Source organism: Rhinichthys klamathensis, unplaced genomic scaffold, assembly GCF_029890125.1.
Source record: "Rhinichthys klamathensis goyatoka isolate OS25496 unplaced genomic scaffold, OSU_Roscu_1.1 h1tg000272l_1, whole genome shotgun sequence".
Taxonomy (NCBI): Eukaryota; Metazoa; Chordata; class Actinopteri; order Cypriniformes; family Leuciscidae; genus Rhinichthys; species Rhinichthys klamathensis.
Genome location: NW_026606792.1, coordinates 596,454 through 613,368, shown reverse-complemented (window position 1 = coordinate 613,368; position 16,915 = coordinate 596,454). Strand labels below are relative to the sequence as shown.

Here is a 16,915-nt window from a genome sequence, read left to right as displayed (position 1 = left end):
ATTTTTCTGCGTGTTCAATTGTATTTGCTATGATCTCCAAGAAGATCTCCTTTTGCTGAAGAACACCTGAAATGACTGGGTTGGAGAATACAGCTCCTCAGTAATGAGCTGTGGTCCTGGAGGTCGTTTAGGTGCACAGCTGGGCATTGGTGGTGCCTCATGTGCTTTATCTGTTTTCAGACACATCGAGGCTGCTTCTCTTCATCAGAGGACGCTCGAAAAAGTTATCAATAAAAAAAAAATCAGTAACTGTCTCTAAAACACTATCAATAAAAATCAGTAATACTCTCTAAAATGTAATCAATAAAAAAAAACTGTAACTGTCTCTAAAAAGTTATCAATAAAAATACCAGTAATACTCCCTGAAAAGTTATTGTTGAATACTATCAGTAAACTTTGTAATCAGTCAAAAAGTTATCAATGAAAACTGTAAAAACGTTGTAGTTTTGTAATAAATCTATCTACTTGATTTGACAAAGTAAAGGTAATTATTAATTTATTTTCAGCAACAGGATCAATGCCCTGAAGAAAAGCATTCTCCTTATAGGAGTCGACACGGTTCTCAGTGTCTGATTCAAGGTCCTCTTCTTGATCATCCTGTTCTAGATCTAGATTTTCCAAAACTTGTTCTAAAGTAAACCTCTTCTGATAAGCCATGTTCTGACTGAATACTAATGAATAACCACTGCTTGTCCACTGAGTGGCAGTGCGCTCGCACTGGATTGCGTCCCCTCTGTTTGTTCTTCGGGTCAAAACGCGCCGCTTATATAAGCGCGTCGCGACTCGCGTCTCTATGCAGTGTGTGATTGGCTTGACCCATCATCGTTTTCATCTCGACTCCAACATCCATTGGTAGAGCTTCTCAACCTTTTTCAAGATCTAAGAGCAGCGCGTCTGTGCGCACCACCCGATTAGTTCGTCATCTTGCCCAAATATAGAGAGATAGGTCTGACGTTGCTAGGCCTGACTTGTAACATACAATTAGCTTCCAAAATATTTGCAATGACATTGGAAAACAATCATGGACGGTTCCAGTAACATTGGATAACACGATTAATTTAGCTCAAGGGAATTAATTAATTTATAGGGAATCTTGAAAGAATCACTTATACGGCCAAGCAAATGGCTGCTGCACATGTGGATCTGACACTCGTCCCATTTTCTCAAAACTCTTTACGTTCATTCACGACATTATTTAACTCATTTAAGACTGCTCTTATGTTATGAGGATATTCGACAAAACGGCATAATTTGTTTGTGTTATGGGTCGTTCAAGCCTGAAAGAGAACTCGATGTGTGTGTGTGTGTGTGTGTCACATAAACAGGACATTGACAGACAGCACATTCTCTTTTGTGAAAAAAACGGATACTGCGTTAATTGCGTTAAATATTTGTAACGCTTTAAACTGAAAAAAATGGCCATGGTGGGCGAGTGATGAAACCGGTGTTGTGACTGAACACCGGTAACACCGACTATCGCAGCAAGCCTAGTGTGTAGGGCCACGGGTCTATATACTAGAGATGCGCGGATGGGCTATTATTTCATCCGCAACCGCATCACAAAACTCATCATCCGTCCGCCATCCATCCGCACCAACGTTTTTGACAAATTTTCATAACCGCACCCGCCCGCCATCCGCTGAAACAAGGCGCTGCTGATGACAGCCGCGAGACTAGAAACCGCCCGCCACCCGCCCGAATTTAATTAAAATATTTTTTTTCGTCACGCCATCCGCCCGATCCGCGGTTTATCCGCGGAGTCCGCGGCTATAACCGCCAACCGCGCATCTCTACTATATACTGTAGCAAGGAGTCTAATATTTCTTTACTGATATTAGACAGTTATATTAAGTACAATAACCTCGAAGTCCTGACCTCTGGTTAACAACATTATTGCAGAAACGCCTATATCAGTTGTCTGTTGAATTTCACCAGGAGGCCAGAAAATACATTCAAATTATGTTTTTTTAAATGGTCAATTTATTTGTTTTAATTCATTTTAATATAACCGGGTAATTGGTACAGTTATAAACCATCTTTTATTTTCAAATTGATGTATTTATTAAAAACCCATCCTCGTGGAAAAGTAGTTTAACATTTTTTTTTCTTTACAGGATTATTCTTTGGAAAGGAGGAGAGAGGCTGTTATCCGTTCCATAATGGTGCATCTCAGAGACAAGGAAGATGATCTCTTTAAAGAGCGCTTGGTAAGACACTGTACTTTGTGTCAATCAGATTTTTTTTTTTATATGTTAACTTAAACACTGACATGGATTCTGATCTACTTAGGATGATGGGGATAATACCAATGAAAGGATGAAGATTATTATAACTAGAGGAGCCACAACGTCTGACCCAACCAACGCAAGGATTGTGATCGAGGGAACTGAGCTCCAGGAAGACCTAGACGTTCCCCGGGCCTGTGCTCTGCTAATGGGGCTGATATACGCACTCAACCTCAGCTACCCAAAAGAACTGAAAAATACTTTTGAGGCATTTCAGAAGATTTTCCTTGAGCTGGATGACCTGAAGCCTAGCCTGAAGGTGATGTCTCTAAAAAACAAACTGCTGTACTAAAACACTGTGGAATTAGGCTGCCGTCATCAGATTCAAATGTTGGATTGTGCTGCAAATGTAAAAGTTTCTTGTGTATAAAATTACATTAATAAAATAAATGCAGTTTAAAACAAAAGCTTAAACAAAACTGTTAAAAAACTACTTTAGTTTTAGTAAGGTGGACTCAATCAAATGGCATTTGAGTGTATATTGTCCAAATCCAATTCTGTTCTTGTTCTCTTTTTTTCCTTTTTTGGAAATAAAACTACATATCTACTTACAAAGCAGCTTGGAAACCATTCTTCTTTTCTTTTATCTTTTTTTAGTCTATTTTCTAAGGGTAAAACGCTGGATTCAGTTCATTCCTCCTTTGAACGTGTTGTTTCATTTTGTTTAAGGAAAAATGTCTGGTAAAAGCTTGCAAATTGAATTGTGCGCTTAGGCTACGTTCAAATTGTCAGTCCAAATCTGATTGTATATCTGATTGGAATCTGATCTAAAATTATTGACACCCACATAGTGTATCGCAACTGTTCGGATCCGATTTGTGTGTCCATGCCGCTCTTTCGTTCTCTGGAATATCTACATTGACTTCTGGGAATGACGTTGCATTGATAGGCGTACGCCCAAAAACAACAACAACATCAGCAACCGCAACATTGGAGGGGTTTGCAACTTCAGATGTTGTCTTATTTACAGCATGATAGCATGTAGCTTCTGTGCCGGAGTACTGCGTCTATGAGGCCGTGGCAGAACCGCAGGAGGTGTGAGGCTTTATTCCTGCTGTCGTCTCCGCCCGTTTCAAAACATGTCTCCGTTACATGGCATTTTCTTTTCATCCTGCATAATCCTGACCTTCTCGTTTCTGCAGTGACTTCCAGCATGTTCCCTATAACAACGTCTGACATTTACGTTTTACATCGCGTGAGAAAGTCACATAAACCACACAAAATCCGTTTAGAGTGGTCAGACTGAAACAGATTACCCGAAATGTGATTTGAATAGGATTTTAAACCACATATGAATGTAGCTCAAAACTGAAGATTTGGGAACGACCCTGGCTAGTCTTGGGAGGGATCCAGCATTGGTTTTCCAAAATCCTAGTACATCTTCCTGTGGAGCTTTTCTTATTGAGCCCATTACTCATCCATCTCACCTCTGGCACTGTCAACTACATTTGAGTTGCTCTCATATGAGCGGGTTAATGCAGAAAAATGCAGGTTTTCTTGGGAGTGCTTCTGTATACGGCCCGGGTCATGTTGTGGTCGTGTCTAGACGCCGGTCCGCCATCTGTTCTGGAAAAGGCCTGGATCTGGATGACTACATCATGCGTTGTGGTCGTGTCTGATTTGAATAATAAACATTTATAATGTTCTATGTGTATGCCAGGTTAAATAGATGTGTTTTTAGTAGTGCTGGGCAAGTTAACGCGTTATTATCGCGTTAACGCATTTATTAATTAATGCCGACAATTTTTTTATCGCGCGTTAACGCAGTTTTTTTTTTTATTATTTTGAAAGTCCGTTGCTCACTGGCTCTGGAAACACATAGGCCTACAGTCAAACCATGATCACAGGAGGGGTGGGATGTTGGTCAGCCAGCAAATAACCCACCCAAACAAGCAGTGGAGAGGCTTTGGCAGGTTCTCTCAGGTGAACAGAAAGGGAGACAGCGCTCCGCGAGTGAATGACAGGCGCTCTATGGATAGTAACCATGGCAACGGCTTCTGTGCGCTACGCAGCTGTAGCCTTTTTAACTTAAATTAAAATTATACATAACTTTACCTGATAGGCCTGCGTTTAGTTTAGCGGGGATGCTCTGCCATGTGAATTCCCTCCTGTTGATGTCCTGATAACTATTTAGATTCTGGAAACTCACAAACAGCGAGCCGAGGATCAGCCTCTCTTCCAATGATTTGTGCTGCGCGTTGTGTACAAAAAAGTTAGACAATTCAACTTCGGCAACGCGCGGGCGCGTGCGTGAGGCGAGCATGACCGCAACAGTTTCACAGAAACGCACCCGCTTGTCGCTGCACCTGTGCTCGACCACTTCACCTGATTTATACTTCTGCGTCGGACTTACGCCGGAGCCTCTACGCTATAGACTACGCGTTGGTTTTCATTTATATATCTGGGTCGTTGTCCGCGTTGACGCGCAATTACACATGCAGAGGGAGAGTGTGAACCCCGGGGAGCGGTTCTAGCAATCACAGCGCTTGCGGTACGCGTAGAATTGACGTTACATTTTTGGAGAGATGCACGTCAGGGTACGCGCGCTACACAGCTACGGCGTGAGTTCGACGCAGAAGTATAAATTGGGCTTTACCTCTGTTTAATGTAATCTTACGTGGGAAACCATGGCATGCCATGACCAAACCTAAGCTGCTATCAGAGAAGTAACGTTGGTCGACTTATATCTGTAGTAGTGATCATGACCCTTTGACTACATAGACTGTTTCTGCTGCTCCCTGATACAAGATACCTGTTCAGAAAAAACCCCACAAGAAAACAGGACTCGTTTTAACAAGCTAGATAAAAGGTAATGCCCTGGCAGTGGCAAATAGCTTTGTTTAAATATTTGATTTGATTACATTAATGTTTAAGTTGAGATTTACAAGAAATATTTTATTGATACTGTGTAAAGGGAATACTGCTGGTATAAAAGCACCTTATTTGTTTAAAGTTTTTACAAACCACATGTTATTGCACTTTTGTAGCAGTACATTTAAATCAAAAGTGCGCAATACACTACTTTAGAATTCATTATTCAATTTTGCGTGTAACAATGCGATTAATCGCAATTAATCGCAAGAAAATCATGCGATTAATCGCGATTACATTTTTTAATCGTTGCCCAGCACTAGTTTTTAGTCTAGATTTAAGATATAACAGAGCTCTTGCTCATATGATATTGAAGAAATATAAGTGGTGATGTAATTTCTTTTGAAATGCAGCAGACCTAAAAACTTATTTACATTAAGTAGAATTCAATGCCATCTGAAGAAACTTACTATATACTTATTACGCAGAAAATCCCCTGGAGTGGCCTGAAGTTAAAAACAAATATATCGGTGCCATGTATGCTTTCAATCCGTGTTATTTACTATAATGAAACTATTTTTTCAGATACCTCACAACCGCGTATAAACGTCCGCTGGATATTTGGGTCTGCCGACCACTTGATGGCGACAACCACTTTGCCGCAGTTGCTCTGCTCACGCTAGCCTTCTGAGAGACAGAGAACCGAGTGAAAAGACTACAACCAAATGTAAACAGACCCCTTTCGGTATCCGGTTGCACAGTAATATCAACGAGCACTGAGTCCTTCAACAGATATCAATGGGATTTTTAAATATGGCAAATAAAACACGACAGAAACTGTATTTCGCTACGCTACTTGTTTTGGAACATCAACGAACACCACTAACCACTCGGTGAGTTGCACAGTTTTGAAAACGAACGTTAAGGGTTGTTTTAAGGACATGTTTGAGTATGCTCGTAGACAGCCACTCTGAAGCGCTCAAGAGGCGATTCTAAAATAGTCAAAAAGTCGAGACCGGACCCATCGCCAACATTTCTAAGTCCACCACTCTAGTTCATCCAAAACAAACTAGAAAATAGACTCAAAGTGCTAAATACCGGAAGTATCCTTTAAAAAAAGACCAAGCGTCCTCCACGTGTGGTATCAGGTCAATGTCCTTCCAGGATACCTGAGCGAGATCTGTTAAAAAGGCCTGTTCACTGAAATGGTTTAAAAGGCGTTTTAACAGAGATGAGGGGCGGCCTTTTAACTACAGCTCCGTTACGGACACAAGCAATGAGGCAGTGATCACTGAGGTCTTGACTGAAGACCGCTGGAATATACTTTGAGGGCATGTTAGTCAGAGCTATGTCAATTAAAGTGCCTTTGTTTACAAATTTTAAATTATATCTAGTAGGTTCATTAATCATTTGTGTGAGATTGAGAGCATCCAGCTTAGACAGTAGGTTTGTTGAGGCCTTTAACATGTCTAGATTTAAATCTCCCATCAATAAGAACTCTGAGGATAGGTGTGGAGCAATCAGTTCACATAGTGTGTCTAGAGCACAACTAGGGACTGAAGGCGGTCTATAACAAGCAGCTTACTGTAAGTGACTTATCTTTGGAGAAATTAATTTTTAAAAGAGCTCAAACATTTTGGGTTCAGACCTGGATAGAAGAACGGTACATTGTAGGTTTTCTCTGCAGTAAATTCCAACTCCGCCCCCTTTTGCATGTCTATCTTGGCGAAAAACGTTGTAATTTGGAATAGATATTTCTGAGTTTTGAATAGATTTCTTGAGCCAGGATTCAGACACAGCTAAAATGTCCGATTTAGCTGAGTAGGTCAGAGCAGTGACTAAGTCGATTTTAGGGAGGAGGCTTCTAATGTTAATATGCATAAAACCAAGACTTTTACGATTACAAAAGTCATTAAATGAAAATGTATGAGACATTAGGTTGTCAGCAAGGGTTAAAGGGCCTGTATTTAACTGAACATCTCCTGAGGAAAATAAAAGGAGAAGAATAAAAGCCCGGCTAATGGCTGTGAGAACTGGCAGTTTGGTACACTTGGGAAAGTAAAATAAAGGCATGGGGTTAAGGACATTGTAAAATATATTCAGAACTTTGTGGACAAATAATGATATTGCAGTCTGAATATGAAATTGAGGCAAACCTAAGCATTGTGTGACCGTAAAGGCAATTGTATCTCTAGAAGAAACAGTTAAATCAGTTTAACTAGTAGCTACAATGTAAAGTTTATGCAACCATAAGACGCTTATTAGCCTATGTGTCTTACATTAAAAATCGTTCTCATAATCAAATCGTGTTCTTCTAATTCTTCTGAGGTAAATCCAAGGTGCACAGACCAAACACTTCCAAACTCGACGAAAAGCAGAGCAGGCCTGAAGTCGCTGATTCTTTGTTTAGAGGTGATGAGGGCGTTGCATTCCTTCTCGTGGATCATTTGAATTTGAACAGCTTGCGCGTGTGTGGGCGTGGTCACATTAAAGTTAATCAGCTCGGGCTGGAGAAACTGTACATGTCGTTGCTTTCATACGGATTACTTAAACAGAGAATATTTGTTTTTGGTATTATTTACATCATTTAAAAATGGAGACATAAAGGGACACTCCACCCATTTGCATTAAGCTTTCCATTGTTAGAAACCCAGTCATACTATTGAATGGTCGTGCAACACTCTCTCATTTTCCCCTGAGACGAGAGAAATCCGCTATTTACCTTTTTCACTTCCTCCCACAATGACGCAAAAATCGTCATTTTACGTCATTGTCGGAGGAAGTGTAAGAGGGGGGGATTTCTGTAAAGACTACAGGCATAGTTCCCACCCTTTCAAACCCGCCCATGGGGGGTTGGACCTAATGCGCTAACAGACCTATCACAGATCAGTGCCAGTGCCAGTGCCTACAGCCAGTGTTCCGCATGTTTTCACCACGCCCAAATGGGGCGGGATCTCACTCACAGAATGTAAAGAGAGTGTCAGCCATCGTTCTGTAGAAGCTAAGCTAACAGGCTCTTGCCTCTTGCTCTGTGTAAAAAGTTTGTATAGTAGGCTAATCACGATGGCGGAAGATAGTTTTGAAGTTGAAATGGCAGAAGGGGATTTCGAAGATCTGTTGCGAGAATCTGATGCTCGTGGCTACCTGTACGAGCCGCAATACAGCGATAAACAGTTGCGGGAGACGGAGGAACGAGAGGCGGCCGGAGCGAGACATGTGCCCGGCCAGACTCGAGCTGGGGCGGACCAGTGTCAGTGCTCTCGCTGTGTGCCGATGGAAACAGATATAGAGTCCTATTGTTGTCGTGAATCTCAGCGATGCCATTTTCTTCTGGAGGTGATCGCTGAATCCGCAGAGCTTTGTAAAAGTGTTAATAGTAATTATTTTTTTAATTAAAAGTTATAACTCACATTGGCTGTGGTTCTTTTTATAAACCTTTAGTGTTACTAGAGTATGGATTAGCCTAGAGAATGTATTAGCTTCGATAAATAGTGATTTCAATTGGAAGAAAACAGTTCATATGCAGAGCTACTAAGCTACTCTGTTGACATGGTCCTGCCTTGCATCATTTTTAATGTGAAAGTGTAAGTTGTGTTATATACATTAGGCTAGTACATCCCGGTACAACGCAATTTAGCACCATTTCAAATGGAAATGTATCAACTAATTCACGATGTATAGAGTCACGATGTATCAAAGCAAGCCTAGTTGTATCAATTTTTCGGATACTGCCGCCTGTAACCGGTAGGCGTGGTTTGGGAGTGGCCTCCTAAGGGCAGCAAAGCAAGTGCATTCTGGGAGTTGTTGTCTTTCAGCCACATGAGTAAATACATTTTCTGCCTTTTCTCAGTCTAGAATGCTTCAATTTCAAAAATAATTTCACATTTCTACTATATAAATGACCAATATTAAATACACATTCATCTTCCCAGAGGTGGAGTATCCCTTTAAAGCTTTGTAAAGACATAACTCTCGTGTGGGTGGCAAGTATTTGCTGAGTTACAGATCATTTTCTGTTGCGTTTCAGAATGAACTTCACATTGAGAGAGACGACAGAACGCACATCATGTTTATTTTCTTTATTTTACGAAAAACACAACATTTTGTTTTTATTATTAGTGTACACAAATAAAAGTAGACATTTAACAGTTTTGAATGATGTATAACACTTGCCTGTATCACAAAAATCGACAGAGTTATTTAAGTCTCTTTTGCACTGATAAGAAAAAAAGTGAGCTGGAATCGCCGGCGATTCCGCCGACCCCAGAGGGTTAAGTAACAGACAGTTAGGTTACACAAGTTCAATTTGGAAATAAAGTGTGAGTTGTGAGATGCCAATCGCCTCCGTGAGTCTGTCTGGCCTCTGCATGCAATAACGTACTCGGTACCTAACGTAACCTCTGTTCTCTCTAGAAGAGGGAACGAGTACTGCGTAATATCTTACGGTAGGGGAAAAACCTCTTTCTCACGAGATATTGAAGCCAAAAATTATCCTTAATTTTGAATTAATGTAAAACGCGTTGTGGCAGCATGCAGACATAGGCAAGACCGCTCGCGTGCCTATTGGCTGGCCTGCGGCAACTGCAGCAACCTATCGAGAGAGGCCCTCCGTGACGTCAGATCCAATGGGGGCGCTTCACGCCCACTACGTCACATCCCGCCGAAACGGGCGTGGCCTATAAATACAGCTCGATAGGCTGATATAATCTGGTTTTTCATCGCCGAAGCGAACCAGAGCGTGTTGCAGGCACGGCAAAGATACGCAGTACTCGTTCCCTCTTCTAGAGAGAACCGAAGTTACGTTAGTAACAGAGTACGTTCTCTTGCGAGAGGTTCTCTCGTACTGCGTAATAGCTTACACTAGGGGAACACGATGTAAAACGCCGTGCGTGCTGAGATCCAACACCAAAGTCCCAAGGGCAGGTGCCCGGGGGTCATATAGTGCATAATCACCAGGGACTCACAGAGAGTCTGAGAAGAGAGGCTAGAAGCGTCATTCCCAATAAGTAGCATCCTAAGGGAGCTAACCACATCAACAGTGTTCCACACAGTCAGGGTGAAAATGTTCAGCCTGAACTGGGTAACAGTATGGGTCTTACTCATTGCCCATGGAGTTATTTTATTGATCAGCGAGCGGTGCTCAAGCGGTTTCAGTATTCTGAGCCGAAGCAATGGGGCAGACAGTCCTGATCTTTAGACCGACAGTAGTTTAGCCTGTAAGGCGAGAACCTCTAGGTTATAAAACCTTATAAATGTAGACGGGGAGGCCCAGCCTGCCGCCATAAAGATATCCTGCAAGGTAATCCTGCTAGACCAAGCCCATGACGAGGCCATGCCTCTTGTGTGAGTGCGCTCTGACATCCAAAGGACACTGCAAGCCTTTAGAAGTGTAGGTCAGCGCTATGGCATCGACTGTCCACCTGGATATGCTCTGTTTCGATGCGGCTAGTCCCTTAGAACGTCCGCTGAACAAAACGAAGAGCTGCTCAGTCTGTCTGAAAACAGAAGAGCGAGACACATAAGCTCTTAATGCCCTGACAGGGCAAAGGAAGCTCGCGTCCTTTTCCTCGTTGTAAACCGGCAGGGCAGACAGGGAAATAACCTGAGCCCTGAACGGTGTGTTGAGGGATTAAGGCATGTACCTGTGTCTTGGTTTGAGTATGACTTTCGAGTCATTTGGCCAAAATTCTATACACGTCGCGCTTACTGAGAGCGCTTGTAAATCCCCTATGCGTTTCACTGAAGCAAGAGCCATAAGAAACACTGTCTTTAACAACAAATGTTTCATGTCTGACAAATGGATTGGCTCGAACGAGGCACCTTTCATGGTTTCCGAAACCTTAGAAAGGTCCCACATGGGGACTGAAGGGGGTCTGGGAGGATTCAGCCTCTTATCTCCCTTAAGGAAGTGGATGACCAGATCGTTCTTCCCCAGTGACTGGCCAGTACTGGTTTAGTAAACGCTGCTATGGCCGCCACATAAACCTTGAGCGTGGATGAGGTTCTGCCCTTATCCAGTAGCTCTTAAAGGGAGAGAACTTCCGTAACCCCACAGTCTAGGGGTGAAAAGCCTCGAGCTTTGCACCAGCCACAAAACACAGACCATTTTGAGAAATGGAGTCATCTAGTACAGTGGTTTTCAAACTTTTTCAAGAGGGACCCTTTTTTTTTTTTTTTTAGGCGACCCATAGGCTTGTGCGCAGAATTTTTTTCTTTAACCTTTCTTTAAGCACTTTTTTTAACCACTTTACTTTTGATGATGCACGTGCACTTGCTGATCCTTGACGCGATTCAACGCAAAGTCGATTCTGAAATAATTTGATCAAGCTATAGGCCTACATACAGGACTTTTAACCAATAAATAGCTTATCATTAGCTGAATGCTTAAAAAGTACAAATACACAAAACATATTCCACAACAAACTCTTTAAATGTAATATTAATTATATACAGAACAGAACAAGAATAAAAAAATAACAACTAAACAAGCCAAAACGAAATAATTTAAAGGGAAAGTAAAAGGGGCATTATGCTCACGTAGCCTAACTCTCTCATTAGAATCAAAATATTTTAACATTCGCGATGTATTTGATGGTAAACTATTCTTTATTATAGGCGTTGTAGCAACTTCACTCACGTTGCAATATCGACAGGAAAAAAAATCATCCTTTTCACATGCGCAAAAATGTGCTTGGAAACATCACGGTTGAGCGGTGCTTACGCTGAATGGTACGAATTGACTATTTAAACAGAGCAGTGTGATTTTTATATTAGGTTGACTATTTTATTGTCATATTTTTATTTCGGCTATAATGAACAGGCTGCGATGTCAAGCCTGGAATGGTGTATTTGTGTGTGTGTGTGTGTGTGTGTGCGTGTATGTGTGTGTGTGTGTGTGTGAGGCGCGGCACTGGGAACAAAAAATATACTCCGTCGTTCATACAGGACATCATTCAAACTGCAAAGTGTTTATTTATACTTGTGTACACTCGACACAACATTGTTAAAACACAACATTGTGGTTTTGTCAAACTGTAAACTCTTGTCAAACTTAACTGTCACCCAACCAAAATCACACACAATTTAAAAGCAAACTTATTTATAATTCAAATGAGAATAGGGCTGTCAACGAATATTCTAAATTCGAATAGGCCTATATATTCGAATAGTTTTACAAAACAGAATTTCGAATGTGAAAATTAATATTTGAATGTGGAAAAACACGCCCGCGGTATCAGAGGCGCGGCTGTCTGCTTTGCGAGTGGGCGCTGAGGGATCAGGGACAGGTCACAAGAGTCGCACTGGCACAGCTGAAAGTTTTTTATTTCTTATTCTTATTTATTGCATGAATAAGGTAGGTTAGATACAGCAGTTCCATGCATCGCAGGCTTCACTGGTTTGATTATTTACCGTTTCATGTCAAGGAAAAGTTCCATGTTTACCACAGCACAGCTCGCTCGGGGCGTTCAGTGTCGGTTCTTTAAAACTTCAATTAATGTTAATAATATTTGTTTCAATCACTGAATGAAGCCTGCTATATTTGGGACAAGAGTCGCGACCTTAAATTGCTTGCACAAAACTCTTGATCAGCACTCAACATTTGTTTATCGTTGTTGTTGTTCATTTAAACCGTTATGGGCAGAGAGCGTGAGGTGAGGGAGAGAGAGAGAGAAAGAGTGCCTAGCGAGAGTGAGGTCTGCGGTCTTGGCCATTAGTTGATTTAGGCTACTTGTTTTTGTGTAGGTAATACGTTGTCAAATATGTTTAAACTTAAATAAACTACCTAAACAAGTAGTTATGTCTCTTTGTATTAATTTGACCTGTTATTGACGTAATGCGCGTCATTGACAAAATGCACAACCAGATGTTCGAATAGTTCGAATATAGCCTATGTGTTTTTTTAGAGGGATTTTTTAGAACGTAATTTTTGAGTAGCCTAATTTTGACAGCCCTAGGAAGGAACGACGAGTGTTAGTGTGTTGTTGCCGATGGAGCGAACGTGTGTGTGTTGCGGGTGGAGCGAACGAGTGCGTGTTTTGTGTATATTAATGAGAAGGGCCTGCTTATTCTGCATAATCTGGTCCCAAGCCGGTTCGCAGGACGAGAGGGCAACACGCATGTCAGGAGAAGCATTCAGTTTGTTTCGTTGTTTCAAAGCTATTATTATTAATATTAATTTAATTAGAAAACGGAATTTTTTTTTTAAATCACTGGCGACCCATTTTTTAATTCTCGCGACCCACCCGAGGGTCGCGACCCAGGGTTTGAAAACCACTGATCTAGTAGACGGGGCTCTAGCCTGCGTGATCGTGATCGCAATACTGCTAATCTGCGTCCTATTCTTTCATCCTCACACTCACCTCTCACTCTTTCTATGGGCCTATGTATTAGTCAATCAGCAGTCAATAAAGCTGACTTCATCCCAGCCTTTGCATCTCATTCTACTCTTAATATCTTAGGCTTGACTGAGACCTGGATCCGTCCAGAAGACTCAGCAACCCCTGCTGCTCTCTCTAACAACTTCTCTTTCTCTCACACCCCTCGCCAGTCGGGGAGGGGTGGGGGCACTGGTCTTCTCATTTCTAACAATTGGAAATACTCAACTCTCTCTTCTCAATGCAATAACAACTCATTTGAACATCATGCTATTACACTTACAACTCCCATTAAGATCCAGATTGTAGTCATTTATCGCCCCCCAGGTCAACTGGGAAGCTTTGTAGAGGAGCTGAATGTGCTGCTGTCCTCTTTCCCTAAGGATGGCACTCCACTTGTAGTCTTTGGCGATTTTAACATTCATCTAGAGAAGCCGTATGCTACAGACTTCCTCTCTCTCCTAGCCTCATTCGATCTCAAACGGCTCATTACCACAGGTACTCACAAGTCAGGCAACCAACTAGACCTGGTTTACACACGCAACTGCATCACAGACAACATTTTGGTGAAACCTCTCCATGTTTCAGATCATTTCCTCATTACTTTCAATCTACAACTCACTATCCAAACTCCACCAACTCCCCTACCAGTTACTTTCAGACAAAACCTCCGCTCACTTTCTCCCTCCCATCTTTCCTCTGCTGTGTCATCTTCTCTTCCCTCACCCTCAAAATTCTCATCTCTGGATGTGAATACCGCAACGGATACTTTATGCTCCACTTTAACTTCTTCTTTAGACATAGTCTGCCCTCTCTCCTCCAGACCAGCACGCACCACTCCCTCTAACCCCTGGTTATCTGAGGTTCTTCGTGAACACCGGACCAAACTCAGAGCTGTGGAGAGGAAATGACACAAATCAAAAGATACATCTGACCTGAGTATGTATCAATCTCTACTCTCTGCCTTTTCTGTTGATGTTCACGCTGCGAAATCTTCATACTTCCACAACAATGTAACACCAAGCAGATGGTCACGTCTGCCATTTGATTAAATTACTGGATTTTAATCTACAAACACAGCTCCACTCTTCGTGGACTGTGACGCAAAGCAAATGGTGTGGGACTTAATTAAGTTACTGATTCTGATTTGACACGCAGCGCTTCTCTCTAACGAGTAAACAAAGAAGTGCCCTGTCTTATTGACACATGACCAAAAGGCGACGATCTGTCTCGAGATCCCGCGGGGAACTCCCTGGGGTCTCCTAGGAGATGACACCTCACAAACAAGACGAACATTGTGTAACCAGATGTTCAACCACTATCCAGATGTTAAACTCATCAATTCAAAGAATACGCACACACATATAATTCCCCGGAGTGGGGGGGTGAGCAAAAGTTCACCCCATCTTGAACGCTGAATGATCCGGCCATGTCCACAATACGCACACACAGAAACACTCATTCGTGACCACGTGCGTCAAAGTACCTTTTTAAATGTATAAAATGTTTTTTTGTTGTTTTTTCACGATCCCCATGTGACAAATTGCTATAACCATCAGCTTTATGGTATGTAATCAAACTTGATGTGCGTTTAAACACGAAGAACCATGTATATGTTACTTACTAGCTCACAGAAGTACCGTGTGTGGTATTGTTGCGATCAGAGAAATCCAATGGTATAGAATCCTTAACCCAAAGTGCAACATGATGCATTCTTTTATTAATACTAGTCTATAAGTGTTTTATGATTCAGTTCTGTCTCCTCTGTACACTGCCCGGAACGAAGTTTGCCGCCACGCCTCCTCCCAAACGATTGGATCAGGCACGTAAGAAAGGCGTGCCATACTTCCTTCAAAACTCGGAGCGCCACTTCTGTTCTGTGCAGTTCAACAACAGAAGACCCCACCAGGTACCACTCATCTCCACTACAAATAGGAAAAAGAGGCTTTGCAAGAGCTCACCAAAATTGGACAGTTGAAGACTGGAAAAATGTTGCCTGGTGAGTCTCGATTTCTGTTGAGACATTTAGATGGTAGAGTCAGAATTTGACGTAAACAGAATGAGAACATGGATCCATCATGCCTTGTTACCACTGTGCAGGCTGGTGGTGGTGGTGTAATGGTGTGGGGGATGTTTTCTTGGCACACTTTAGGCCCCTTAGTGCCAATTGGGCATCGTTTAAATGCCACGGCCTACCTGAGCATTGTTTCAGACCATGTCCATCCCTGAATCAATGTCACGTAGAATTAAGGCAGTTCTGAAGGCGAAAGGGTGTCAAACACAGTATTAGTATGGTGTTTCTAATAATCCTTTAGGTGAGTGTATGTAAATGTGTTTAATACTCCCTCCGGGAGGTTAGCGAGTACCGGTTGATGGCCCATGCATGTAGGGACCACAGCTCCGGGCGAGGATGCCAAATCGAGCCCTTGGCCTGAGAGAGGAGGTCTTTCCGCATCGGTATTGGCCAAGGGGAAGTGCTTGTCAGCTGCATCAGAACTGGGAACCAAGCCTGGTTTTTCCAGAGCGGAGCCACAAGTAGCACTAAGCATACGTTTTCCCTGATTCTTTCCAATACCTGAGGCAGTAGCGAGACGGGGGGAAAGGCATAGAGTGGGCAGCGGGGCCAGACGTGGGCCAGCGCATCCCTGCTCTTGGAGAAAATCTTTGGACAGTGAGCGTTTTCTTGGGACGCAAACAGGTCTACCTGCGCTCTGCCGAATGTCTCCCACAGCAGTAGGACCGTCTGCGGGTGCAGAGACCATTCTCCTGCTGGAACATTGTTTCTGGACAGTCTGTCTGGTCCCAAATTCAGGTGACCAGTTACATGTGCTGCTCTCAATGAGTGCAGATTGTGCTGAGCCCAGAACAGGAGGCGTTCCGTCAGCCTGTAAAGGTTTCGGGACCTGACGCCACGCTGGCGATTTATAAAGGCCACCACTGACATGTTTTCCGAGTGGACCAAAACGTGCTGACCCTTTATCTGGGGACAAAAACGCCTCAGCGCATTGTCGACTGCCATCATTTTCATAGAGTTTATATGTAGAAGCTTCTCCCGTTCTGACCACTGGCCAAAGAACGGTCTGCCCTCGAGCAGCGCTCCCCATGCCGAGGTGGAGGCGTCTTCTCTATGGCACCCTGTGGGGTTTAACATGTCTGTGAGTGAATTTACATTCACTGAAAACACTGTCAGCCTGAGCTGACTGTATGTGTGTTGGTTTTGTTTTTACAGAAACCGTGGGACATGCATTGTGTAGTGTTTGTGGGCACTGGGTTGTGGGCACATTCACTACATTTAATGCACTACCGACATGATTCGATTTTATTTGTGCGAGCCCTGTTCTGTGGCGGGCTGTGCTTGTGTGTAGGAATGAACACTTTTTATAACACTCATAACACCATCGGCCGTGGCCGGAATACCAGAAATTACACTCTTCATGTGATCTA

The 16,915-nt window shown here is 42.6% G+C and overlaps 2 protein-coding genes across 2 annotated transcripts in view; both read left to right on the top strand.

Annotated features, from left to right (window-relative positions):
- si:ch211-166e11.5 (sterile alpha motif domain-containing protein 3) overlaps nucleotides 1-2,840 on the top strand; it is a 36,050-nt gene extending 33,210 nt beyond the window's left edge. Inside the window, exons 4-5 of the mRNA XM_056268466.1 lie at nucleotides 2,115-2,207; nucleotides 2,290-2,840. Of these exons, the coding sequence (XP_056124441.1) occupies nucleotides 2,115-2,207; nucleotides 2,290-2,577 (381 nt within the window). The 3' untranslated portion in view covers nucleotides 2,578-2,840. The remainder of the gene's footprint in view (nucleotides 1-2,114; nucleotides 2,208-2,289) is intronic.
- LOC130102433 (gastrula zinc finger protein XlCGF8.2DB-like) overlaps nucleotides 1-16,915 on the top strand; it is a 250,377-nt gene that overhangs the window by 119,695 nt on the left and 113,767 nt on the right. The gene's annotated exons all lie outside the window — the stretch shown is intronic.